Raw genomic sequence first — 27,133 nt, 5'->3', positions numbered from 1 at the left:
AATATTTTCTCCCGTTCTGTGGGCTGTCCTTTCATTTTGTTTATGGTTTCCTATGGTATGCAAAAGCTTTTAAGTTGAATTAGGTTCCACTTGTTTATTTTTATTACTCAAGGAGGTGGACCCAAAAATATATTGCTGTGATTTAAGTCAGTTTTCTAAGTTTTCCTCAGTTTTAGAGCATCGATATCTTACATTTAGGTTTATAATCCATTTTGAGTTTATTTTTGTGTATGGTGTTAAGAGGATGTTCTAATTGTACACGTAGTTGCCTAGCTTTCCCCACACAACTTATGGAAGAGACTGTCTTTTCTCCATCATATATTCCTGCCTCCTTTTATCACAGGTTGATCACAGATGTGTGGATTTGTTCCTGGGCTTTTTATCCTGTTCCACTCATCTGTATTTCTGCTTTTGTGCCAGTACCCATACTGTTTTTTTGTTTTGTTTTGAGTTTTTTATTTTTTTTAATTTTAAAATCTTTAATTCTTACATGTGTTCCCAAACATGAACCCCCCTCCCACCTCCCTCCCACCCATACTGTTTTGATGAGTGTAGTTTTGTAGTATAGTCTGAAGTCAGGGAACCCAATTCCTTCAGCACTCTTTTCCTTTTTCAGGATTGCTTTGGTTACTTGGGGTCTTCTGGATTTCCATACAAATTAAAATTTTTTGTTCCAGTTCTGCAAAAATGCCATTGGTAATTTGATAGGGATTGCACTGAATCTACAGACTGCTTTGGGTAGTACAGTATTTTGACAATATTGATTCTTAAGAACATGGCATATCTTTCCGTATGTTGTCTGTCATCTTTGATTTCTTTCATCAGTATCTTATACTTTTCAGAGTACAGGTCTTTTGTCTCCTCAGGTAGGTTTATTCAGAAGTATTTTCTTTTTGATGTGATGGTAAATGGGATTGTTTCCTTAATTTCTCTTTCTAGTCTTCTGTTGTTAGTATACAGAAATTCAAGAGATTTCTGTGTATTAACTTTGTATCCTGCAACTTTACTGAATTCCCTGATGAGCTCTAGTAGTTTTCTGGTAGCATCTTTAGAATTTTCTATGTATAACATATGTCATTTCCAATTTGGATTCCTTTTATTACTTTTTCTTCTCTGATTGCCATGGCTAGGATACTGGTATGCTATTTCATTTCCCTGCTTCCTCCTTCCTCTCAACCTAGACAAATCCTACCCCTGATTAAAGGACCAAGCTGAGTGAGTTTCACATTTGCACACAGCTTTCCTTGAACATTCTAGGCCTTATCAGCCATGAACCATTATTTAACTGGTGTATATGTATCTGCTTTCTCTAATTAGGCTAACGTCCTTGGGAATAGAGACCATGTTTACATGTATTTCATAATTTTCCAGTGACCTACCAACTTTAGCACAAGGCACATAGCTGATCCCCACTAAGTATCTGTTGACTAAAATGGCTATGAATGAATGAAAGTTTTAGAAACAAAAATTCTCAATTTTATACTTACAGGGGATTCAAATGGTAAATTTTTTTTAGCAATGCTGCACAGTTTGCAGGATCTTAGTCCCCTGACCAGGGATCAAACTTTGGTCTATGGCAGTGAAAGCACTGAGTCCTAACCACTGGACCACCAGGGTATTCCCTAAAATGGTAAATTTTATATTATGATATTTTAATAAAACTTTTAAAAACGCAGCCAGAGTACAAAGCATATACAAAAGACTCTAATAAAATTATATCAGATGAGCTCCTAATTGGTAGTCCTAGCTGGGGAATCAAGTCTCATGGCTTGATAGCCTTAAAAATGAAACCTCACTCAAATCTAAGAGAATCTAGTTAGCAAGGCAACAAGACTACTGTTGAATAGGCAAATTTTCCTATTCAGAGGTCCCCAATCTGGCAACTTCCACAGTTTAAAAGCATATGGGCATGTGCACCCACATGCTGCCCTCTCGCCCTCACACACACACATAAATACTCTCTCTCTTTAAACAGCAAAAGCTTAAGAGTCAATTCAATTTATAAACAAGAAAAAATAAGAATTTGACTGAAATCATAAGAAATATTTTAGAATGCAAAGAACACTACAAAAGGCAGATATTTACAATATAAAGCCTATGGTCCAAAAAATTCCACCTAAGTCACCTTTTATTGATCATTCGCATTTATATGGCAAAAGACAATAAGTTAGGTACTCCATGAATAGTTAATTCTGAAATCCCAAGTGAAATTAAGTATAAATGCGTAAAATAGCGGAAATGATCCATTTTTTATACCTTACGGAGTTCTGGGAATAAGTCTAAATCGGCATGCTGATTTACTAAGAAGACACACATAAGACAGAATGTCAGGGATAGACAGGTCTAAATGTAGAGGTATTAACTGCCTTTGAAGTCAAAGACACAGGCAGAAAAGAAAGTGAAACTACAAATTTTGTTTCTCCTCAAAACAGAGAAATGTACAGAACAGAGCTTCCATTTTTTCCACAAGCAAGGTGCTTGAATAAATACTATCCAAGCCCTTTGTTCTAGTTCAATCAAAAGTGAAAGTGAAAGTCTCTCAGTCTTATCTGACTCTTTGGCCATGGACTTCTCCAGGCCAGAATACTGGAATGGGTAGCCGTTCCCTTCTCCAGGGGATGTTCCCAACCCAGGGATTGAACCCAAGTCTCCCACATTGCAGGCAGATTCTTTACCAGCCGAGCCACCGGGGAAGCCCAGCTCAATCATGCTTCTCCTAAAGACCTAGAGAAAGATAAAAGTCAAGCAAAGGGAAACAGTTTACAGCCATGCTCCCTTCTTCTTTACCTTAAGCTCACTAAAGGACTCACTAAAACGTTTCAGATTAAACGTTAACTCCATTTCTTCAAACTAAATAATGTTATTAGACATCAAGACCGTGGCTACCCTTGAGCTGCGGCTAGTGGAAGAAGAGGGACAGCCGCTAGAAAAGGCTTAGGCAACTTGCAGGATTCTTTCTGGGAATGTTCCATTTCTGCATCTAGATGCTGGGTTTACTTGGATGTAGCTTCATGAAAATTCATCAGGTGTGTATTTCTTCGTACACTTCTCTGTAAGTATATTATCCTTCAATAAAAATTTAATTAAAAACTACTGCTTCTTCAAGGTCAATGTTTATGAAATGCTAAGTTTTGACAGATACAAAATAACATTCATAAGAAAAACACTCAAAAGGGTTTTAAGGTAGTAATTCTTAAAGTATCAACTTGAGCTAAACAAAACAAATACTGCCTTTTATTTACACACCATCCATCATTTCACAGCTCTGTGCACTTGATGTATGTCAAGAAGATGGCTGAGGGCACATATTATCACTCTTTATGGACCTAGTCCTAGCGTAACATTTATCCCACATTTTCAAGGAATGACACATTTTGGAATAAAAATGTTTGCATTTTAAACCATTTTAAATGGAAAGGCAATGGTTTTTTAAATGCTTATTTTAGTAAAATGAAAATAAGTATTACTTGCCTACTCTTCTACACATAGTTATCCACTGCACTATATAGTGCAGCATCCTGAGGAGGCTGCTGTGTGCTCAAGGTGGTCCTTGCACCACCTGCCCCCTGGGCCTTGCTTCTTGGGTCCCCCCCCCAACTGGTCTCTGCTTAGCAATGTTGAGGGCTTCGGGGTTAACTGTCCCTACGTTAAATGACTTCCGACTGCTAAAGCCTTCAGCCTGCCACTTCTCTGTAGCAAACGGTCTACTTCTACCATCCCATTCCCACTCCTAATTGTTACACCTTCAAAATTCATAAATTCCTCTTAGGAAAGAACTGGAGGCTTTCTGAAACCAGACAACACGGCTGAGTAAGTCAATAACCTTATTTTGTCATAAAAGTATGTAGTTCTGTGTGGACTATTTCCCCTCCTCTAGGGGAGTTTTGCTCCTTTCACTGTTCACTGAGTTTCTACCTGGTGGGGGAGACGATATGGTGGTGAGCGAAACAGCCTCTTCCTGAATGGACTTTATAGCCTGGGCCACTTCCAGAAGCACAGCTTTCATGGTTACAGAACCTGTATAGAAAGGAGCTGAGGCAGGCCTAAAAAGACACCATGCTCATTCCTAAAATTCAGCTTAGTGCTCCTTCCCTCTTAAAACATTTCTCTTAAGACCATTTCCAGGTTGGAGAGTCATTTCATAAGAGGAAGAATAACTTCACAACTTAGGGCTGAGTAACAACAACAAATAGTGTGTTGTTTTCACTCTGACAATGCCGCTGTCTCCCAAGACAGAAACTGAAGCGGGCCAAAACTCAGGTGAGGAGGCATCACAAAGGGCCGGGGAACGGCGTGGGCTTCCCCTTCTCCTGGCGCACAGACCCCAATCCTTATCCACTGAGTGGCAGAAAATTTAACTACATTTCTTTTTTTAATTTTAACTCTTTTTTTTTTCTTTTAAAGAGCAGTGAAAGTTGCTCTTGTACGGTGAACCATGTACTGTGCGAGGAGGGAGCGGATCTTTCAGTTGTGCAGAGGCAAAAAAAAAAAGGCTAAGTACTAGTTAAGCTAAAGCCACCACCAAGTTAAAACTCCTTCTCAACTGAAGTGACATATGGTTAACAGAATCATGTCAGGAGCTTTTACAAAATACACATCTCCCACCATGCAGGGATGGAAGAAGAATCTGTAATATGTTTATTTTGAAATTCTACCTCAGGTAATTCTGATAAGCTTCTACCTACTGTGAAAATTACTGAGCTAAAAAAAAAAAAAAAAAAAAAACAAAGAAACTCCCAAGGCCAAGCTAGTTCATAAAATAGTTCATAAAATATTTAGATATTTACCTTAAAGAATAACAGAGTGACTAAATGAATATAAATGTAGATGAAAAATATATTTATTATTCCCCAGCATGCAAGCAATTAACTCAGAGAAAAGACAGGCTACGTTCGTTCTGTTTCGTCTAATCTGGGCCTCAGTATTCTTCGGGCACTATTTCCTTCACAGCATGAGTGCTGGGTCAGTACTTCTCCTAAACCATCACATTCAGCAGCATTTGCTTAAAGGATCTGGGGGCGGTGGGGGTGGAATGAACATTAAAAACATTAAATACACTCTTTAAAAATTCTTACTTCAGGAAAAAAAATCACTAAATTCACATTGTAACTGTGAAGGTGAATGTTGAAGATTAAAAATTAATTGAAAGAGTATTCTGTATATTCACACGTAAACACAACACGTCTATTTTATTTTTTACTGCAGGTAACTAAAAAGATCAGGTGAGTTGTTAAAACTGCAGTGTTACTTAGGAAACTGGGCAGGTCACTATGTCCTTGGGGCAGGAATGTACTTTTAGGGGAAGAAAAACTTACTTTGAGAAATACATGCATGTTTAATAGAACCAATGTTGGCAAAAAATAAATAACTGAAGTGACTGCTTTAGATTTAGAACAAAGATGTTTAAAGTCATTCCTAAGGAAAGAAAACAGTCTTCTTCTGTCAACGGCAAGCTAATTTTTAAGGAATGGTTCACCTTCAAAAAGCACTCATTTTTAAAACTCATTGAAAAGTTCATGTTTGGGGATGAAATAAAAATAAAATTTATTTTTAAAAGATATTTATTTTCTGTACTTTTCCTTTAAAACACACAAATAAGTAACATCAGGGAAAAACTATTGATATTTCTAAGGACCAAAGATCATATACATCATATATTCCAATTATTCTCCTTAATTACTTATCTATTCACCTCAATTATTTTTAACAAAAATTTATGGAGGCCTACACTGTGCTGGGTGCAGAGGTTATACACAAAATGACTGAGCCAAGGGCCCATCCACCAGGAGCTCACAGCAGAGGGAGGGAGGCCGACACATAAAGAACTAACAGGTGTCACAAGACACTGAGCTGTAATCAAGGAGCAAGGAAAGTGAGAGGGGAGCATGCGGGAAAAGAGGAGTAAACAAACCTAAGGAGTACAGGCCCGCTCCTCACGTGTGACTTTACCTTCAGGTTTAAGCGACATTTATTAAACACCCGGTCGGGGAAATATATCTTCACAGACTTGCACACATGACAGGATCCAGGCCTAAGACACTAGAAATAGGAGTGTCACAGGGAGGAGAGAAAACCTCCTCCCGATCAGAGGACACAAAGGAGGTTTTAGGAAGAGATCCTGGCAATCCCACTCGTGTTTTCACTCAAACCAAACCCTCAGCAGTTTGTGACAAACTGCTCGCCAGCACCTGAACATTCTCTGTAATCTACTTACTTCCCTTTGCTGGGCAAAGGCTGGCATATCATGAAGCTGTCTCATGCCACCCAAAGGAGCACAGCAGTTCCATATCCGTTGGAAGGATGGGTATATTACAGTAGCAAAACAAGAGAGAGAGAAAATGCTTTCATCATTCCATACCTGGCAGTAAGATGCCAGCTGGCTGAGAGCTGCTATAAATGAGACTGTCCAACAGAGGACAAGATTCCAGAACTGTGCACTATAGAATGAGACGTCCCGGTAGGAGTGGGCAGCCTTATGGACAACGTTACAGCACAAACATTTCCTAACACATGACCAAAACCAAGCACTAAAAGAGGTGAGCAAGAGCTGCTGTGCATCACAGCATCCCCAGCAGATAGAGGACTAATAAAAGGTTCTTTCCCCCAAGCCCCGAGGTAAAACCTGAGGCTGTTTACTATGGCTCCAAAGGTCAAAATTAATAGCATGAATTGAGTCTTCTTTTTGCTCTTTGAAACTCCTTGTCAAGTGGCACAGCCAGCTGGGCACACAACTCTGATATGCAGATCACAGCATTTGTGAACAGATAAAATGAATTACAATGAGTGCAGCCTATCATATTTCAACTAACAGGAAGGTCTCTCTCTCTTTCACCCAAGCACCCAAATGCCTTCTCTTATAGTCCACTTGGGGTCATTTTAAACACCTCAAGAATCTATACTAAATACTCATTAGCAAATGACTCTGGAAACCAACTCAAGTTTTGTAAAACTGCAGTTATCCTTAGAACAGGGTAGTGTAGTTAACTATATAACAAAAATAAGTATTAGCTACCAGTATGCTAAATATACAAGTATATTATTTCATTTTGATCCCGGATCAGCCCCCAAAATATTGATATTTTCATTTTCAAGGTGAGGAAATTGAAGTATGGGGAGGTTAATTCTTTGGCCCAGGTAAAAGCCAAGACTCTTATCTGAGTCTGCCTCAAACTAATATGAGATTAAAAACTAATATGAGATTAAAAGAAAGATTAAAAGAAATGGTGATATACTACAAAGTGATCACTGAAAATAGAGGAAAGATCAGGAGAGTTGAAGAAACTCAAAACTGCCGCAAGATATTCAAAAACTACAACTGGCGACTTGTGCATCATACAAAGAGATGTAGCAATTTATAAGTTCCAGTTATGGTTCTCTAAGACAATAATGGTTTAAAAAAAAAAACAACTACCTTTCAATCAATAAATCTCTCATTTTGGAAAAAGCTGCCTACAGCACTGGTTCCTTATTGCCATTCTGGGACTGTGTCCTTGACAGCAACACCAGCGCTTCTACCAGAACACCAATCACACCATCTGCTGTCCGAGCAGCAGCAACTCTCAACACCAGCACCCGGTTTCACTACTTTAATAGCAACAGCCCAACACCAGCAACCGAACAACCCAACCCCAAGAGCTGGCTTCCGAAGTTTATCCCTATATCCCCTGCCCACGGTCCAGCTACTCACACACTCACCCATCAGCTCTGCCCATCTGCCCACTACCAAGTATTGGACCTACTGCTCTCCTCCTCCCCTGCAGCAATTCTCCAAGGCTAAGAGAAGCCCAGAATGGTCCCTTCCGTACAGAACTGTGCTCGCAACACCCAAGCACAGGCCAATTATGAAATGGGCTTTCCTGTTAAGTAAATTACAAAGCACCAGTTCTAAAACCATATGCCTTTAGGGCAATAGTTCCCAATCCTGGCTGCATGTTAGAGACACCTGGGAGCTCCAAAATACTGCCAATGCCTGGGCCTCATCCCAGGCCAATTAAATCAGAATCTTGCAAAGTGGGGGACCAGCCTGGATATACTTTTTTTTCTTTTAAAGCTTCTCAGGTGATTCAAAAGTACAGCCAGGGTTGAAAACCAGAAAACTTCAGTATTTCTAGGGTGGTATTTCTGAAAATCTCTTAGCCCACAAATGAATTAGGTGGTATAAAGACCACAAAGGTTCGCTCTCACTGCATCTGCCATCTGGGCGGTGTTAAAATGACACACTGATCACATTTCTCTTAAAATCATGCCCCCATTATGTCTTGTTTATGGCAGTGGAATGCTAAACAAGCGAGTACCTTGAGGTCACTCACTACCCCCCAGCGGTCCCCAAGCCTCACTTGGAGAAGGCTCTAGCAGTGAGGAGGTGCTTGAACCCCTCTCTCGCAGCTGAGGGTTTGGGGGGGAGTTGAACTGGTCTCATCCAGGCAGGAAGCAGCCTCAGCTCAGTAACGACAGGAGGAAACCTTCACAGTTCAGGCATGATCATCAAACTCTTTGTGCTCTTACAGGAGAGTAATTATAGGCATGTGAAAAAAGGGAAGCACTCCCCGAGGAACTCTTCCTCACATGCTTCCCAAGAGGCAGTAGGGCCATTAAAAATTCCATGATGAAGAGGAAAAACAGCCTGGGAACAGCCAGGAGGCAATACAGCAAATTAATACACCAGGCCTCCTCGGGGAAAGCTGTGATAAAACAGGAAACACTTCTCTCTTCGCAAAATAAAATTATACCACTAATGATAACATAGTCACCACACACACACGCACAAATCGTTCTAATGATGGGTGTGAAATTCCCAACGCTGCCCAGATGCTTTGAAAGGAATCTTTACGGCAAATAAAATGGAACAAGAAGAAGACAAAATTTCCATTCGAAACAGTTTTTAATATGGTCACTCACCTGCCTCTTCCCTACCACCACTGCTCTCTAACAGTCCTTCCCTAGGTGCCAGGTTTTGTTAAATGGTCCACCCTTTGCAAAGCCCACCATCCACTTCTGAATCCGATAGCATCCGTCAGCCACACTGGAGCTAGGCTGCTCCTTCTCTGCTGACCCCTTGCCGGGCAGGGACCTCACTATTAAGGAAAACAGGGAGCCCTGGGGGAAGTGTCTCATCACCCACATTTCCTAAAACCTGTGGAGGTCACTTGTGCTGACTATTTCCCACAGATCAGGGTTTCCCAAACTTTATTGCTCGTGCGCCCTCATCAGTAAAAAAAATCTGAACACTCCTTAATATGTAATACGTACACATAAAACAAAAATATGTGCTGCTAGACTAATTAATATATGTATAACTTAAAAAAATTTTTTAAGGATAAAATAATAAATAAATGTAAGTTTAAAAATGTTCTTCCCGTGCCCCAAAGATCCTTCATGTTTGCAACCCCGCTTTGTGTCCACGGACCCAGGAATGACGCCAGGCAGGACAAGGATGAGCTGTAAGTGTCCACACTCTCTCATCCTGCTTCAGCAACAGTCGCAAGCAATAAGCGCTATTTCCACAGAGCTGAGTGCACCAGAAGCTCAGCCTCGGCTTCCTTACGTTTCCAAGTCTGGCCACAAGCACGGCCAGTAAGAGAACAAAGATAATGATGTGAATAATGAGATACACAAAGAAACATGAAGCTCACACCCACTCCAACCAGGACGAGGCCTTAAAGGCAGCAGGAAACCGGACAAAAGCATGGATGTGCCAATCTCAGCACAGCTCAAAGCAGCAGAAGTGAGGGGGGAGGACAAATGATCCACCTGCAGGATCCGACATGACATGGTGCTACTCACAGAGTCTTCCTAAAGAGCACACGTGGACATTATTTTATCTGGTATTAAGACACGTAGCTGGAGGACTGCTTTCCCATGGACTGAAATTTCATTTTCCAAGACAGCCTAAGCACTACCACCTCTAAGAGAAGCTCCCTGAGCCTGAGTTAGGAGCTGCTCTTCTGAGTTGCTATCACTCCGGTGCACACATTTAGGTACCTGTCATTCGTAACTGTAGTTGTTCATTTCCACACCTGAGCCTCCCATGAGGATATAAGCTCCTTTAGGATAGTATTAAATGTTTAAACAAAGTACCTGGCACATATAAAGTGAAAGGAAGTGAAAGTGTGAGTCACTCAGTTGTGACGGACTCTTTGCAACCCCAGGGACTGTAGCCCACCAGGCTCCTTTGTCCGTGGGATTTTCCAGGCAAGGATACTGGAGTGGGTTGCCATTCCCTTCTCCAGGGAATCTGTCCCACCCAGGGATTGAACCCGGATCTCCTGCATTGCAGGCAGATTCTTTACCATCTGAGTCACCAAGGAAGGCTTCCCATGAAAGCACATAGCAAGGAGTCAGCAAATGATGAATGAATGATGGCTAAATAGCATGTGACTAAGAAAAGGCTTTACAGTAGTTTACTAATATCCCCTGATTTTCCAAGCTCTTACTTAACACCATGCGTGACAGTCTCTCTTTCCAAAAGTTTTTCCTACTGAAATACTACTTTTCCAGAAGAAGGTCAGGAAGGCGGTTATAGTGCAGAGCTCATTATTATAGGCCATAGCAAATATCCTAACTATATCCATGAAAAAAATCATTTCTTAGTGCAGCCTGCCCCCCAAATCTATGGATATATCCATTTAACAATGTGTTAGGAAGAATAAAGAAAAAAAAAATCATTGGAACCTTGGAAAGAAATTCTTTGTGCCACGAGAAATAATAAAGGTTCTATGGTTCAGCCTATTAGCTGCTCCTTGTGCACAATAACCCACTAGGGCATGCCATCATAGAAACCATATTTACTTTGCATTCACCCAACTTGAGAGAATGTATATTCAGAGGCACTGATTTCATTCTGCTATTCAAGTGCAGGATTTATCCTGACAAATTCATACTGAATGCCCCGTAAGCGCCAGACACTGTGTTAGGCGTGGGGGACGGACAAGGTCCCAGCACTCTGAAGCTTATAGTCTAGTGAGAGACAAGGGGGAAAGTAAGAAGAACAAAACAACAATAAAGCCATTACAGACTGTAATTAAAGCTCTAAAGGAAAGAGAGAGAGAACGAGCGGTGAGAGGTGCAGGCAGGCGCTTTCACACAGGATAGCCCGAAGGGGTCCTCCCAGAGGAGGCGGCCCCAGCTGGGGTGAGAAAGAGCCAACCGCGGGAAGAGCTCTAAGACAGCGGTCCAGCAGAGGCAACGCGTGCGAAGGTTCAGCGGCAGGAAAGAGTTGTGAATCTGAAGAATAAAACAGAGCTCCCAGGCACAGCTGGACCTCTCCTTCGGTGAGGAGGAAGCAGTCTATGAGAGGAGGCTGGACGAGAAGGCAGGAGTCAGATCACAGAGGATGAGTCAGAACTTAGGTCAAAGCTGAGGTTTTAAATCAGACGGTAAGCCATGGGACCACAGGAAAGATACTTCAACACTCTGCCTCAGTTCCTGCCTCTCTAAAACAACTCCTGACCTCAAAAAGTTGTTGAGAGATCAAAGTGGACAGTATACACTAACATACTTTAATCTGAAAAGGCTTATAAAAGGCCAACAGTATCATCTAGAAAAGACAGTCACTAGGACACAATTACCTGGCAGAGCAGTGTGCTGGTGAACATCTTCGGTGAGAAGCGTCAGCAAGAACATCCAGGGAGTAAAGGGGAGAGAGAGGATTAAACTGCAGGAATAAATGAGATTATTTCAGTAAGGCTTACATGAAACAGATCTGATCCTAAAGGGCTACCTGCTACTTGCTAACTTTTCCCCTTTGACTTTTCAACTCTTCTGTCATACCACAGACACCGTTCAATCAATTTGTGCACAGTCAAGAGTGTACCCACAAATGTAGCGTAACTAATCTAGCCAGCCTCAAAAACAGACTCTTCCTTGGTAAGCAGCAATTTTTCAAAAACTTCCGATACATAATCATTACTTAAGTGGCAGAATACAGTACTTTCTAACAGACATAAAGGGAACTTATGCCTACTGATTTTCAGCCCTTGTTCCCAAGAATACCAGCATGAAATTACCTTGTCCTTATCCTGGCAGATGTTTCCAGTGAATAACTGATTAGCACAAACCAGCAGCAGTGTAGTGGAAACAGAACTAGGTTAAGAATTAGAATATCCAATGTTTAGTTCCAGCCTACCACTGAGCTGTCATATGGTAAAAACTACAAAAGCTCTTTGGGCTTTACCATCCTCATCTGTAAAACAGATGTATCACTATCTGTCTTACCTATTTCGTGGGATTACTGTGAGGGCTACATAAAATACCGCTTTTGGTTTAGAAAGTAATTTCAGTCTCATCTGTAAAACACCTATTCACCTCAAAAGGGGGCTGTAAGGATCCATTGGGACACTATATAAAAGTATCTCACTTTATGTTGGCTAGTCTTCTTTGGATTTTTTTCTACAATAAATACTTCTCCCCCCACATTTCAGATATAAATATATATGAATACTAGAAGAACAGTGAATGGTGTTAATAATTTCAAAAGAACTTAGAAAGTATAGGAATTAAGCAACTGTCTGTCATAGAGCTTTCAGTCCCAGTGCTGTGTGACTCTGGGCAAAGGGTTTAAACCTCGTTTGTAGATGATCCATCTCATCTGTAAATTAACAGATCTGGATGAGATGATCATCACAGGTCTCTCTGCCTTTAGATTCTGACGCAAATACAATTAACACTCTAGCGTAGCACTCCCCAAACTGCACTCTCTCACATTCCACCTTAATGACTATCTTCCGATCACCTGCTCTACTACTTATATTTTCCTTCATATTAAGTTTTACTTGGCATTGTCATCACTGTATTTCTGTGAAATAACGAGTTTGATAAAATGATTACATTTTTCTAACATAAATTATTGTAACTAAAGTAAAAATTGTGTATCCACATGCCATCCAAAATCATATAAATTCATACCAGTTAGGTCTATCACTGTTCTAGTTCATTTTGAAATAGTAACTTCAAGACGAAAATGCCAAGTCTAAAAAGTATTACCAACTTATTAATAAGATAATAAGCAGAAAAAACACCTATCAGTATTCATCTATTTTACAACTAATCATGAAGATGAAGCAAACTCTCTCCCAACAAAACACAAAAGGCTAGGACATTCAAGGAACACAATGAGAGCCACTGTCAGCAATTTTAAAATTAGGACCCTTATAAAGCCCTAGATATGCCAAGGGCCTCCTCAGGGGTAGCTAGAGAAAAGAGTAAGAGGCTCAAAGGCCTCAACCCCATTTCACCCAAAGAGGCTCTACCATCCTCTACTTCTTGTGTTTAGGATTCAACATTGCATTTCTCAGCGTGGGATGCTAATACTGAACTGAAAAATAGGCAAATGAAGTTCATTCTGATTTTTCACTGCAAAGTTCAAAACCAGAATAAAAACTGGATTCCTATGAAATATGTTACAAGTAATAAACCGAAGAGCACAACTGAACCTAAAAAGGGGAATTAGCTCTTGTTCTTATTACTGAATACTAAGGTATTTTCGGCAAACAGTTCTCCAAGAAAATCAGAATAACATAAGGAACAGGAACCTTACCTCATGTGCACAAGCAGAAATGTGAGGAAAATCAGAAGCCAGGGCTTTATTCTTTCTAAAGAAAAGGAAATCAAATGATAAAGATGACAAAGAAAAATAATCTTACCTGATTTCGTTCTCTTTTCCCAGCTGATGGTAACCAGAAACTAGAGAGAGGGAGGGAATAAGAGGAGAGAAAACAATAAAAGAAGTGGTGAGTGGAGTCGTCCAGTCGTGTCCGACTCTTTGCGACCCCATGGACAGTAGCCAACCAGGCTCCTCCGACCATGGGGTTTTCCAGGCAAGAGTACTGGAGTGGGCTGCCACTTCCTTCTCCAGGGGATCTTCCTGACCCAGGGATCAAACCCGGGTCTCCCACATTGTAGCCAGACGCTTTACCGTCTGAGCCACCAGGGAAGTCAAAGAAGTGGCAGGAACATTATTAGAGACGAGAAGATAGAAAAGATATTGGATTAATGAAGTGAAGAAAAAAGAAATGAGAAAAATAACGGAATCAGAGGAGAAAAGGAGATGTTAAATGCGTATGAACTTTTTTTTTTTTTTTGGCAAAAAATGACTCTTCAAAGTAAAAAGTCAGAATACAGAAGACTGGGCACTAAAACAACTCAAGACGATGGTGTGAAACCAACACACTCTCAGCTGTGCGGTGAGAACAGGATCCCAGTTCAACAGGGGCACAGGCCACACCTTGTCAATTTCATAACAACCAACCAGGCTGAAAGGATACGGGGTCACGACTGGACACTGACCACGACACAAACTAGCGACACCAAAGAGCCGGTCGTGTCAGGGGCAGAGCTGTCACAAGAAAAGGCAGACGATTCTTCTAGGGCTACACACAGGCTCTCCAGCAGCACTTATCACAGCAGTTACAACAAAAAGATACTTCTTTGTCTAGAGGTCTAAAAATGGGAAGTGCATACAGAAGAGAATACAGAAGCAATCACACATTTTGAACAAAAAAATTTTAAGAGATGGAAAAACTGATTTAAAATACAACATTCTCACTGGAGGCTACTTTCACAATGTAGCATCTAGAGACATAAAATGCAAAGAAATAAAAACTAGTCTAGAAAGGAAAAAACAATCACTCTCATGAACTTAGCATGTTAGCCATGTTATAAAGTACCAATCTTTAAGATGACCTCATTCAGCTCTACAACAGAATTTCCAGGTTTCTTCTTAAAACGTTCTGCGGTCTCCTCCAAGGAACAGGCTAGGAGAGCACTGGTAAATACAGAAGCACTTACTCTTTCTGCCGAGGGTCACTAATGAGGTGGCCTATCCTCTCAGTACCCAGATTACTTATGCTGGACTCCTGAAAAGGCAAAGAAGATAAAACAAGCATTAAGTATGATCTGTCACCAAACTCACGCTTTCCCATGATTATACCAGCAACCCCAAAGCACATGTCAGATATCAATCTTAAAATCCAACAGCAACTAGACAGCTTTTAGTGGAACTCTACTGTAAAAGTATTGCATGTTATTCTAGACTTAGTTTTCATTAGTGCTCAGAAAAAGTCTTTTTTTAAAACTGTGTATAGCATTTTAATATACCTCCTGGACATTAAAAAGTGTCAAAAAAGAAAGAGTTTTTTAAAAAATCCAACAGCAGCTAATTTTTAACAGGCCAGCACACCAAGATTCCTAGAGTCATTCACGTATAGCCTCAACCACCTTCATAATGTGACATTTACAGAGTCCTCACTAGGAACACCTAAGCATCCATTTGATGTATACACGTCAAAAGATTTTTGCAACTTGCAAAAATTGTCACCCTGTATTTTGTCTGTTAAACATCATCTCCTAAAGTAAAAATACAAGTTTGTATAAACTGGTTCATAAATTAGTGGTCCTCAAGATTGTAATACAAAATCATACCCATAACACAAGCAGTTCAGAAACTAATCTCAAAAAAACTGGAAAACGGCAGAAGGCACTCACCCTTCATTTAACTTGAGTACATTTACAGTGGATACCTATCACAGAACTTGGGCAAGCGCATTGACAGCACATGAGCAAGAGCTACACGCATATGAGGACGTGTTAAGATGAAGGAGCATAAGTCATGGGCATGAATGTCAAAAATGTCAAGCCTGTTACTCAAACACATTTGTTTCTGGGCAAACACTGTTATCTGTACTCATCTGTGTGTGGATTAGCCTAAATATGAGGGTACACATTTCAGCAGAACTGGCTGTAGAAAAATTAACTTGGAGGTCAGATTTTGGGTGGGAGTGGAGCTAAATGAAAAGGCTTCTCATTCTTCCTATTTTTCACTCCTTACACCTACGCCTCTTGGTCACAGACACAGCCATGGTAATGGGGCCAAGAGAAAAGATAGGTGAAAAATGAACTATTTGTTACAGCAGAAAAATTATTAACTTAAAGTGCCGTAATGTTTAAATTTACAGTTTATTACTGTGTAAATTACAAGCAGTACTTTGCGTAATTAGCAGCTCGCTGGCAGGGAGCTGTGAATGAAACTCATTATTTATGATTACAATTTAGAAAAAGAGGAGAGAGATAGGGGAGGGAGAAGAAGGGGGGCAGAACAGTGACCTCTGCTAGAAATGACAAATATCCCTTTAAGGTGATGAAGATGAATTAACCAAGTAAATATTATCCTATTCATTTGAAATCATTACAGACACATCCAACAGGCCCTACTTTCCTTACAGGCAAGCTAAAGGGGGTCCTCCAGTTTGAAATTATTTACTTCCATGGGCGTGGAAGGCTCTTATTTTATAAGAGCTGAAACAAAATAAGGTAGGTGTTAGGGAGAACACTATGTGTCAAGCCTAACCAATCAAGAAAAAAGTCAAACCATTGCTCTCTTCCCCACTCCCAACATCCTGGGGCCTCCCTCCACTCCATGTATTCCTACCTGCTAGCTGTCCTGTTAGAATAAGCTACCACAATAGCAAATGCAGCACTGTGTTGCCTATAAAATGAGTAATCCAAAAGAAAAGGTATTCTTCCAATAATCAAATATTTTTCTAATTAGAGATATGAAATAGAATTTAAGGCAGATAAAAATATGAATTCATCTGAAAATAAACAGACTCATTTCTTTTGCAGAAAACAGTCCTCTGATTAACCTATATAAACAGCAGCTCCCTTAAGGGAGGAAGACTGTAGCTCTGATCACTACCTACCTGGTTGGGCATAGGGCCTGCCACACTCAGGCACTCTAGACACTTATTGAATGAACAAACATATTAATGCTCTAAAAATGCCTTTCCCACCCTTATTCTTTCTCCACCACAATCTTCTCTGACTGGTATTCAGCCTCAGCCTTATTTTCAATCTCAAAGCCAGAGTGAAAAATCTGTAATTAATTAAATTTAAATTTAAAACGATAAAAGAGAAGTAGACCTGAGTTCAATTCTCTGTGTTTTGCCACTTCTATCTGGATAACATCAGACATTCCTTAACACCTTTGAACCCATTTTCCTCATTCTTTAAAGAAAATATCACCTTTTTAACAAGAGTTTTGGGAGGAATAAAGGAACCGAGTGCCTAGCAGAGCTCTGGCAAATGGAGAATTGAGTAAATGGCAGACAGTCCTCCCTTATGGCCAAGGAGGGACTTTCGGAATCTGATAACAGGTCATGCTTCCCATTTTTTTTTTAATGAATTAGAATAAAAGACCAAAGTTAGAACAAAAGAAGCATTCGTGAATTCAAGAGGAGTCATAAAGAAGCCAAGAGCATTTCAACTTCTACAATAATAATATAATCAAAAGAGGAGAAGGGACAGAGAGCGGGCCTCTAGGTTTACAGACCACCACCACTGCCACGACAGTGTTTGCTTTGTCAGAACTTCTGTATGAATCAAGCTTCATCTTTCATGTATGTATCCACTCATGTCCTATATAATGTTCACTCTTGTGAATGTGCAAAATACATCTGGTTTAATTAACCCCAGGGAGTTCTTCGGCACCTTTGATTACCAATAGGATACAAATCTCTTGGGGAATATATTATCCTCCCAGTGAGCCCAGGAAACAGTAAGCGCCATCACCTTCCCCACAAGCCTTCTTCGCCCTTTTCTGAGACATCGAGCTGCAGCTCCAGGCAGACGATTAAAGCGAGCATGGTACCCTAAATAAAAAAGAAGACAGACCTCAGTCACTGAATGCACAAGATTCATCAGCAGTGATATGCTTTTAGTACACAAACGCCTTCCACCCGGGATCTTACTAGATTGACCCTTAAACTAGTATCATCAGGCTATCTGCCAAGGATTCACTATTCCTTTGTCTTTGTCACCAGTGGTACGATCTTAGGCATGTCACTTACCTGTGACCTAGGCATCCTTGTTTATAAAAAGGGAACAATCATTTGCTCAGTCCTCTTTTACAGGACTTCAAGACTCCATGAAACAGCACATGGAAGGTACTTTATAAACTGAAAACACTACACAAACATAAGGTATTATCAACAATTTCTAATTACAAATTAAATGTAAACTATCATCTCAAAAACATTCTAACTCAGGGGCTTCCCTGGTGGCTCAGTGGTAAAAGAAATCGCTTGCCGGTGCAGGAGACACGGGTTCAATCCCTGGTCCAGGAAGATCCCATGGGCTGCAAAGCAACTGAGCCTGTGTGTCACAACTATTGAACCTGAGCTCGAGAGCCCACCATCTGCAAATCCTGAGCCCGCATGCCACAACAACTGAGGCTGACGTGCCTTAAAGCCCATGTTCTGCAACAAGACAACAGAGAAGCCACAGCAAAGAGAAGCCTGTGCGCCACAATGAAGAGCAGCCCTTGCTCACCACAGCTAGAGAAAAACCCGCACAGCAGGGAAGACCCAGCGCAGCCAAAAAAATTAACAAACAAAAGTACTGAAAAAAGTTCTTTTAAAGACATTCTAATTCACGAAACAGGTTTTAAAAAATAGCATGTATAATATAATCCCATTTTTCTAATTGCTGTATATGTTCTATACACAGAAGAGACTACTGGAAGAATCCACATGAAAATATTATCAGTGACTCTGGGTGTGGGATTACAGGCCATTTAAAGTTTCTTCTTTCTAGTCTAGCTTATTTGTATGTGCTTTAAGTGGTCCATAAAGAACTTTTAGAAACGGTCACTGACGTGTTTATGAAAACTATTAAGGTATCAAATGATGTGCCTCGGCCAGGCATCCTTACCAAGAACCAACTGCTTTGAGAAGGCGTTTCAATCACCCAAATTCATAACGAAACACTGCAGAAGAATTCACAATTCTCAGTGCAATGCTGCACCAACAGATGCTCAACATACACCTGGAAACTGCATGATTTTTGGTTTCTGGGGATCTTTTCATCATAAATTTATAGAGCTAAAAGAAACCTCTGAAACAACACTGTTCAATGTCACGATATTCTAAGTCATCACTCTGATGCCCCAAGGGAATGAAGTGACTGCCAGTCACAGAGCTAGGAAGACAGTACCAGAGAGTATTCCCACATTTCCTTCCCCTGTCCTAGGCTCCACCCACTCCACTTTGTTACATCATCATCAGTGGGAAAGCACAGGGAAAGGATACACATTTGTGTTAAAGCCCATAATAACAGAATTACTAAAATAAAAAAATGTTTTTAATATTTTAAAATCATCCATTTAAAAAAATGTCATTACGCCTGTTGTTGTTATGAATGTTGTTACTGAAATCTGTTCTCTTCCAAGATCCACTATTTCAGGCTTCCACTGGGCACTCAGGAGCCCATCGGTTTCACAGGATAAGCAGCAGTGACACACTGCTAGGCTTCTTAGATCTGATACAGATGGCAACAGCAAGCTGAAGGGATACCCTGCTAATATAAGTTCTGAGAGTCTCCGTGGATTGATCCAGGTAAGAATGGAGAGAACCTCAAGCTTTCAGACTGACCGTTGAACCTTCTGGACAACTCCCTGGCCTAGTTCTAAAATTCAGACAGTCAATGCATGCTTACAGGCATGAGCAGGCTGGCCATGGGTGGACTCCCCCCAGAGAGAACAGAAAAGTCTGAAATGTGTTTTGGTCTCCTCGGAACTCACCTCTCTGAGCTGGTCGAGAAGGTAAAAGGAATGTGGAATCAGAAAGTTTATCCAGTCCAGAATCCATTCTCTCTACCTCGGAGCAGTGGTCAGGAGCCCACTTGGGCAGCAGATTAGGGACAGTGAATCCTGGGACACATTCTCCTTCATAGAACCAATCACTCTGCTCATCGTCCCCTAAAGGAAAGAGATTCTGTCATAAGCTTGAATTTTTAACGTGCTCTAAGAGAAGCCAAATGGGAAGATGATGTCTCAGTGCTATAGGTTTGATTATATTTTTTAAAACAAAGTCAAAGTACAAAAAAAAAAAAAATTGTTTGCTACTTCTTGATCCATATTATGACAAAAGCCAGGACATCAAACTAGTTCCACATAAATGTCACAGTGAAACACACTGGGAAGCTTTTGATAGTAAAAACTAAAAAAGTTACCGCTTACTAAGTCCTGTCCACCTACCAGAACCCATGTTAAAAAAACCTGTAAATTTGTTATCTCTTCCAAACATTACACTAACTTCAACTTATCAATTAGGCAACTAAAGCCCAGAAAAATCAAGATAGAGTTAGTAATGGTGAAGCCACAGTACGAATCCAAAGCCTGAATAACTCCAAAGCCTTTAACATAAAAATGAACTGCCTCTCATGTACCATTCTAAGGGGCAAAAATGAACTTGGAGGTTAAAAACCCACAAATTATTTCTCAATTCGAAACTGGCTACTTCTGCAGGATTTCTTGCTGTTATTTCTTGTAATAGGTGAATAAAGAATGTATATTCTTACCTTGTTTCTTCCTTGATACCTCATTAATTGGACAGAAAATCATCTTGACAGTAGCAACCCAAGCTACCAGAAAAAAAAACACTAACCATAAAGACAATATAACCCCCCCCCCCGCCAAGGCTTGTCGAGAAGTTACACCGTTTGCCCAAGACCATACTCAATTACTGACAAAGTCAAGACTAGAACCATACAGCCAGACTCTTGGTTCAAATTTCTTTCTACCAGCTACTCCTACGACAGCATCCCAATTTCCAAAAGGGCTTATTCTTGCCCAGTAGGAGTAAGATGGGTAACTTTCTGTCTGCTACCCCTCACCCTTTTCAAAACAGCAAGGATGAAGGAAATTATTACTAGAACATCTAGAGTTCACACTGCATTCATTCTCTGATGGGTACTGGATCTCAGGACGCTGCTCAGACCTGTTAATCATAAGAAGTATCAGATTCATGGATCACTAAGGATAACTCTTAAATCACTGCAGGGATCTTTAAAAGGGAAAAGAAGCCACTAAAGAAGCTGCTCCAAATATTCCTTTATAAAAACACAACATCAACAGCTGTTTTTCAAACAGTGTTTCTCAACCTTTAGTGTGCTTCCGAAGGATGGGGAAGAGCTACCGGAACACAGACTGCTAGGCTGCACTGCCCAAACTTCTGATTCTGGCCTAAACAGGACCAAGAACGCACATTTCTAACAAGTTCCCTGGTGATGCTAAACTGGTCTGGAGACCACATTTGGAGAACCATTACTAGGGGAGTCAGGGGCAAAGAACCTCTTCCACGGAGGCAAGGAGGTACCAGGAGGCAGGATGGCAAGGGAGTTGAAATTTCAAGCCCTCAGCGCATGCTTCATTGTCTCATCACATTTCACTTACAAAACGCAGATTCAAAGTCAAAAAAAAAAAAGAATGAATAAAAGATAGGCATCAGAATTAACAATGATTAGTTTCACTTCAAGTCAATATAGTGACTCCTTCCTATTCATAAGCATTCCTTGGGCCCTTTATTAATTAGTATATTTACCTAGATCATAATTTTCTAATAACAAATGGCAGACTATAAGGGAATTTTTTTGTTTGTTTTGGTTCTCAAGCATTCACTCCAGATTTTTGATAATACAAAAAGGGACTCACTGAACTGGAAGGGCCCTTGTGACATCATTTAGACCAGTAGTCTTCAACCCTGGTTCATTAGGATTGCCTGATGCAGGAGCTCCAAAAGAGGGCTGCCAGAGAATAAGGGAGAGGCTGAGTGGGTCAGGCTCTGACCTGCTGCTCCTCTAGGAGCTTGCTTTAACCAGAGTGAGTCTAGTTGTTTTATAATTTGAGGTTCTGTGTACAATTTTGTTCCAGGAAGAGAAAGGAGAGGGCCCCCCTTATCTGTGTTCCCCAATAATTATTAAGAGCTTATTATTTGCCAGATAATGTGTTATGACTATGGTAGGGGAAAAAAAAAACAACTCCTGCCTCTGAAAAGCTTCCATGGAAAAGGCATGCATCTGTTAACAATAAATACGGTTAGTGAAGAAAGCAGTAAGTTCAAGGAAAGAAAAAGAGTTAAGGGTTCTCTAGGAGATGATGTGTACCCTGATTATATCAGAATCCCTTTAGGAAACATGTACATTTAAATGGGGTATTTGAGACTTCAGTGATTATTTACAAACATGTAGACAGTATTAAGAGAAGCCAAAGGGATGTTGAAGCATCCCAGAGCCAGGACAGCAGTGAGTCTTTACCATTCCTAGACCTGGAGAAGCAAGGGGAAAGAATGGTTACCAGAACATAGAGAACTGTGGTTACAGGAGAAGGATCCAAAAAGGAGCAGTAGCCTTCAGCAGAAGAACACAAACAGGAGCAACCAGGAGAAAGGGAATCAGGGACGGTTCTACTCCAAGGCGGTACCCTGCGTTATTGTTTCCATCTCTTCACTGCCTCCTTGTAACAGAATGATACATTCACACTCTGTTTTGCCCTTTGCCCTGGGATTCCACAGAGCCTACCCCTTGAGGAAGAGCACACTTTTTCATCCCACAGACATGGGGCTTAGTCGTCCGACTGGCTTCAGGTAGAACATTAGCAGATGTGATTCAAGCAAAAGCTTTAAATATTCATATATGATCTGGCTTGGTCACTTGGCATTAACATCCTCTGCCCTGAGAAGTCCATATAACGCAGAGCCATTGCTCCTTTAGCCTAGGTCCCAGAATAAGAAAAAAATGAGTAGATACAAACCTAACTTGAAGCTTGGAAACAGGCTGAGCCCAGGCAAGAGCAGCTGAACCACAGCCAAGCCCCAGCCCCATAGCAAGAAATGAACGTACTGGATTGACCACAAAGTTTGTTCGGGTTTTCCCATAGCACCTTACAGGAAAACCTGAACGGACTGTCTGGCCAACCCAACAATAAACCACTGAAACCTAGGGGCTGCTAAACAGTATTATCATAATAAAAACTTGACTGATACAACCAATCTCATTCACCTCCCCCAAACACACACACTTCCACTGTTGCCTCCTAAACAGCCAAACCCAACCAGAAGTTGAGAGCAAAAAAATCCACAGATGTAGTCCATAAATATGCCCCAGAGGAGCAAAATGAGGACAGTCTTGGAGGATGACCAGCCATTCAAGGAAAGGTAAAGATGAGATTTTAGGTAGAGAGACCAACATAAGGAAAGACACAGAAGCAGGAAGAAACATACCTTTGTGTTGAGAACTCTAAGCATCTAAATATCACCAGAATGTGCGAAGTTGACGCAGAGACAAAGGGAAAAGCTGGGGCTATAAAATCTTCTATGACCTTCCATAATATACCAAGGATTTCTTGTCATTGGAAGGTTTTCCAAAGGCCCAAAACAATCTATTGTTGTAACTCCACACTTTCTTACACCCCTGTATACACATCATAACCTTTGAAAGATGCATTATGATACTATAGTAAAAGCAAAGAAAAAGAGCAAATACTAATATTAGTAATTCTGAATGTATGCTCCAGTTCATTCATGAAAAGACAACCAAACTTTCCTGGTATGAGATAAGAGAATCAAAGCCCTAGCTACAGACTATGCAGGAGTCTATACGCACAGTTTCCAATGACACCTCGCTCCCTCAGAGCCAGAAAGGGATAGGAATGCACGCATAATGGCCTCCATTTGCGTGGGAAGCTCAACAACTCCACTTGTACCCACAACTCTGAGGCATGGGTGAGACACCTCCCCATGGTCTCATTCCAAAATTAGGACTTGGAACCTAAGTCTCACAGTCCTGGGATCCCTTCAGTTACTCAGGAGCCAATCTGGATCACCCTAGACATATAGCCACCATGCTCTGGCCTTCAATCACAACCCTCGGAGAAAAATCACTGGATTTCAGAAGGGACTTTAGAGATTTACAAATCGCTCACTTAGATTAAGAAAACCACAGTCTATCCTTTATAAAATTACATTCTCAAACCAGTCAATCCTAAAGGAAATCAACCCGGAATATTCATTGGAAGAATTAATGCTGAAGCTGGGCCACCTGATATGAAGAGTCAATTCACTGGGAAAGACTCTGATGCTGGGAAAGATTGAAGGCAAAAAGGAGAAGGGAGCAGCAAAGGATGAGATGGTTAGATGTCATCACCGACTCAATGGACATGAATTTGAGCAAACTCCGGGACACAGTGGAAGATAGGGAAGCCTGGCATGCTGCAATCCATGGGGTCGCAAAGAGTCGGACGCGACTGAACTGAACTAGCAATAAAAGGGAACAAATTACTCATAAATGAAAATATCACAGACAAACTTTACATACTTTAGATGAGCAGAAGAAACCAAACACAAAGAAATGAATATTCTGTAATTCCATTTATGAAGTTCTCCAACTGGCAAAACTAATCTAAAGTAGAAAATAAAATCAGAACATTAATTACCAGGGCAGGGAATGACAAAGAAGGGACACAAAAGAAACCCCTGGATAGAGAGCAATGTTCTATATTATGAGTTGGGAGGTTACAAGACTTCATTTGTTTGTCAAAAGCATATAGCTAAGATATGCACATTTCAATTTATATAAATTATAACTCAAAAAAATGATAAAAATAATAAATGGAATGTGGGGTAGAGTGTAGGTGGAAACAAATGAAATAATGGCAGAAAGTTGATAAGTGTTGAAAATGACTGGCTCATGAGGTTCATTATTCTATTTTGACACCCCTGGATCAATGATCCTCAAATTTGAACTACCTGTATAAAAAAAAAAAAAATCACCACAGGTACTTACGGAAAATGCAGACTCCAGGGGCTAACTCCAGACCAATCTGAGGAGCTCAGGAACTTGCAGTTTTAACAGTTCCCCACATGGTTTTTATGCCCTAAGGTTTGAGAACCACTTTCACAGACAACCATCACACTCGCAGTAAGGCACTCCTAGAACCACCCGAATCCTCCCAGAAACGCTGAATCCTCCCAGAAACGCTGAACCAAGGTCCCAAAGCTAGGATCACGATTACCTTGCCGGCCTTCATCGTTGGTAAAGAGCCCCGTGTCACTGCTGCTACACACACTGCTGGTTTCGCTGAAAAAGAGAGTAAAACACAGGAGAACACATCAGGTCCAGTCAACACGAAGCTGTCCATTCACCTGCTGGTTTTCAAGTTGAACGATTCCAAGTTTCCCTCATTTCACTCTAACTCATTAACCAATCAGAAATATAAATTTCACAATTAAGTACAGGGATAAATTCACTTTCCTCAAACAAAAGAAACGGAAGAAAGGAGAATTGTAAAACTTTTACTTATAAAGTACTTTCAAGAGATCGCAAGTCACTTTGTTAATTTACCAAGAAGAAGTTATTTATAGATGCTCATGGAAGTAAATTTCAACCTGCTTTGGTATATTAAACAACATAAATTTATCAATCAATTTTATTTTTAAATATTGCAACTATCAGTTTCAAATGAAGCCATGCAAATTAAAAGGTATCCAGCATGTTTCAAGTTTTCCCACTAACAAAACAGCAAACAAAAATCCAGAAAAAAAAAATCAGTATGACAAAAATTGTATTTTCTAAATTTAATGTCTCTTGATATCAAGTGGATACAACAACATTCACTTTAAAAATAAGGTTAAAAATGAAAATGTAAAAACAAATCCCATTTGAATTCACCAAAATAAAAACTTTGGCTCCACAGAATGCTGTCCAAGTCAGCTTCATGCTGAGCTACTTCCAACAACTGATTCTGCCTCTTCAGATGCTGCGTTTCTCCCACCTAATCATCAAATTCGATTTATCTGGCGCAAGAAAAATTTCTCTATTCTTTACAATACTAGCCATTTCCTTGATGGGATGTTTCCTTCCAAGCTAGTCAAGTTCATTCACGTGCTCTAGAAGACAGAAGCAGCATCCTCACCCTGCTGCATAAAGAACACGCTTGGCAAAATCCCAGTCTTCATTTCTGGATCCAAACTCTGAAAATATTTTGTATTTTGCAACATTTTCAAATGTCTTGCCAATATTAAATCCTAAAAATGCCAGTTAAATTTTGTAGCAGTGTTAACTCACTTAAGCTTGTCTCTGGGTAACAGATCCAAGCAATCTGTTGCAGTAAGAGCCAATAAAACATACCTGATTTCTTTAAAGCTTCTTCCATTTTCCTCTGCACTTATAAATGGGAACATTCTCAGGTGTCATTGAGAAATATCTCACAAAACTTAAGCACCACTGGGTTCTGATGGATTTAGAATCTTCAAAGCGCTCTGCAGTTAAATCCAGAAGACATCCTCATGGGGTACTGCATTCTTCCTACTTCTGAGTTTAAGGAACGGTGCCTGCTCACTTTATGGTGCTGTTTTTGTTTTCAGCAAGTTCCTGAGAGTATTAGTGGTATACTCTAACTCCACTGAGTCCTACTACACATTCTCTCGTCAACTACTTTATTACTATCATCTTACCTCAAAGGTAAACCATATTTTATTTATTTTTTAGCTCCTCTAGATGTTAAGGAAGGCTTAAAAAGCACATCAGATCATAAAACAAACATGCTACTCCACCACTGTGTTATATGCATTCTTGGTTAGCATATCACTGAGATGTAAGGGTCATCAAACAACGGCCTGTCAAATATTTCTGTATAGGTTGTGAGCTAAGAATGGTTTTTATAGTTTTAAATCACCAGGTAGAAGGGAAGATCAAAAGGAGACTATTTTGTGACATAGGGACATGACACAAAATTTAAATTTCAGTGTCCATAAATAAAGTTTTATTGGAACAAAATGTTCCAGTACAGTTTTGCTCATTTGTTGACTTATAGATTCTGGCTTCTTTCACACTACAACTGCAGAGTGGAGGAACTGCAACAGAGAACATATATTACCCACGAAGCCCCCAGATACTTGTTAGCTGGCTTTCTACAGAGGAAATTTGCTGTTTCCTGCTCTATGGGTGTTACAGGTTCTACCCTGCAATGTCTATGGGCTCCTCTATTTGATTATTTCCAATTAAGAAATTAAAACTGGCCCTATTACAAAGTCTATGGATTCTGCCCCCATTCATTTCCAGCCACCTTTAAGCACTACAAAAGACTATGTTTCTTTCCTCCTTTTTCGCATGGATTCCATTATCTCCTCAGACTCTAAATAAAGGGAGTGATCTGCTGGATCCAGGAAGGTATGGGTAACCTAAAACCTTCCTATCTCTGTATATTTTCTATTTCTGTCAACAGTATTTAAAGAGACTCACTGCTCTTGAAAGAGCTTGAACTAAACTTGTCTGTAAGTTTTCTATATATAATTAGAGTAACGGCAAT

At 40.3% G+C, this 27,133-nt stretch overlaps 1 protein-coding gene across 12 annotated transcripts in view; it reads right to left on the bottom strand.

Moving 5' to 3' along the window:
* Positions 1-27,133, bottom strand: part of GPATCH2L (G-patch domain containing 2 like) — a 59,715-nt gene that overhangs the window by 16,789 nt on the left and 15,793 nt on the right. For 4 of the 12 annotated variants that reach the window (XM_069597129.1, XM_069597130.1, XM_069597134.1 and 1 more), the window contains exons 3-8: positions 24,839-24,903; positions 19,571-19,747; positions 17,563-17,642; positions 14,785-14,852; positions 13,641-13,680; positions 11,568-11,653 (exon numbers count right to left, since the gene is read on the bottom strand). In XM_069597129.1, the coding sequence (XP_069453230.1) occupies positions 11,568-11,653; positions 13,641-13,680; positions 14,785-14,852; positions 17,563-17,642; positions 19,571-19,747; positions 24,839-24,903 (516 nt within the window). Of the gene's footprint in view, positions 1-11,567; positions 11,654-12,005; positions 12,082-13,534; positions 13,590-13,640; positions 13,681-13,990; positions 14,437-14,784; positions 14,853-17,562; positions 17,643-19,570; positions 19,748-24,838; positions 24,904-27,133 lie in introns of those variants that run through there. The other 8 variants (XM_069597127.1, XM_069597132.1, XM_069597131.1 and 5 more) reach the window with 3 other exon arrangements.

This window comes from Ovis canadensis, chromosome 7 (genome assembly GCF_042477335.2).
Source record: "Ovis canadensis isolate MfBH-ARS-UI-01 breed Bighorn chromosome 7, ARS-UI_OviCan_v2, whole genome shotgun sequence".
Taxonomy (NCBI): Eukaryota; Metazoa; Chordata; class Mammalia; order Artiodactyla; family Bovidae; genus Ovis; species Ovis canadensis.
The sequence above is the reverse complement of the archived record's forward strand: the minus strand, read 5'-3'. Positions and strand labels throughout refer to the sequence as shown.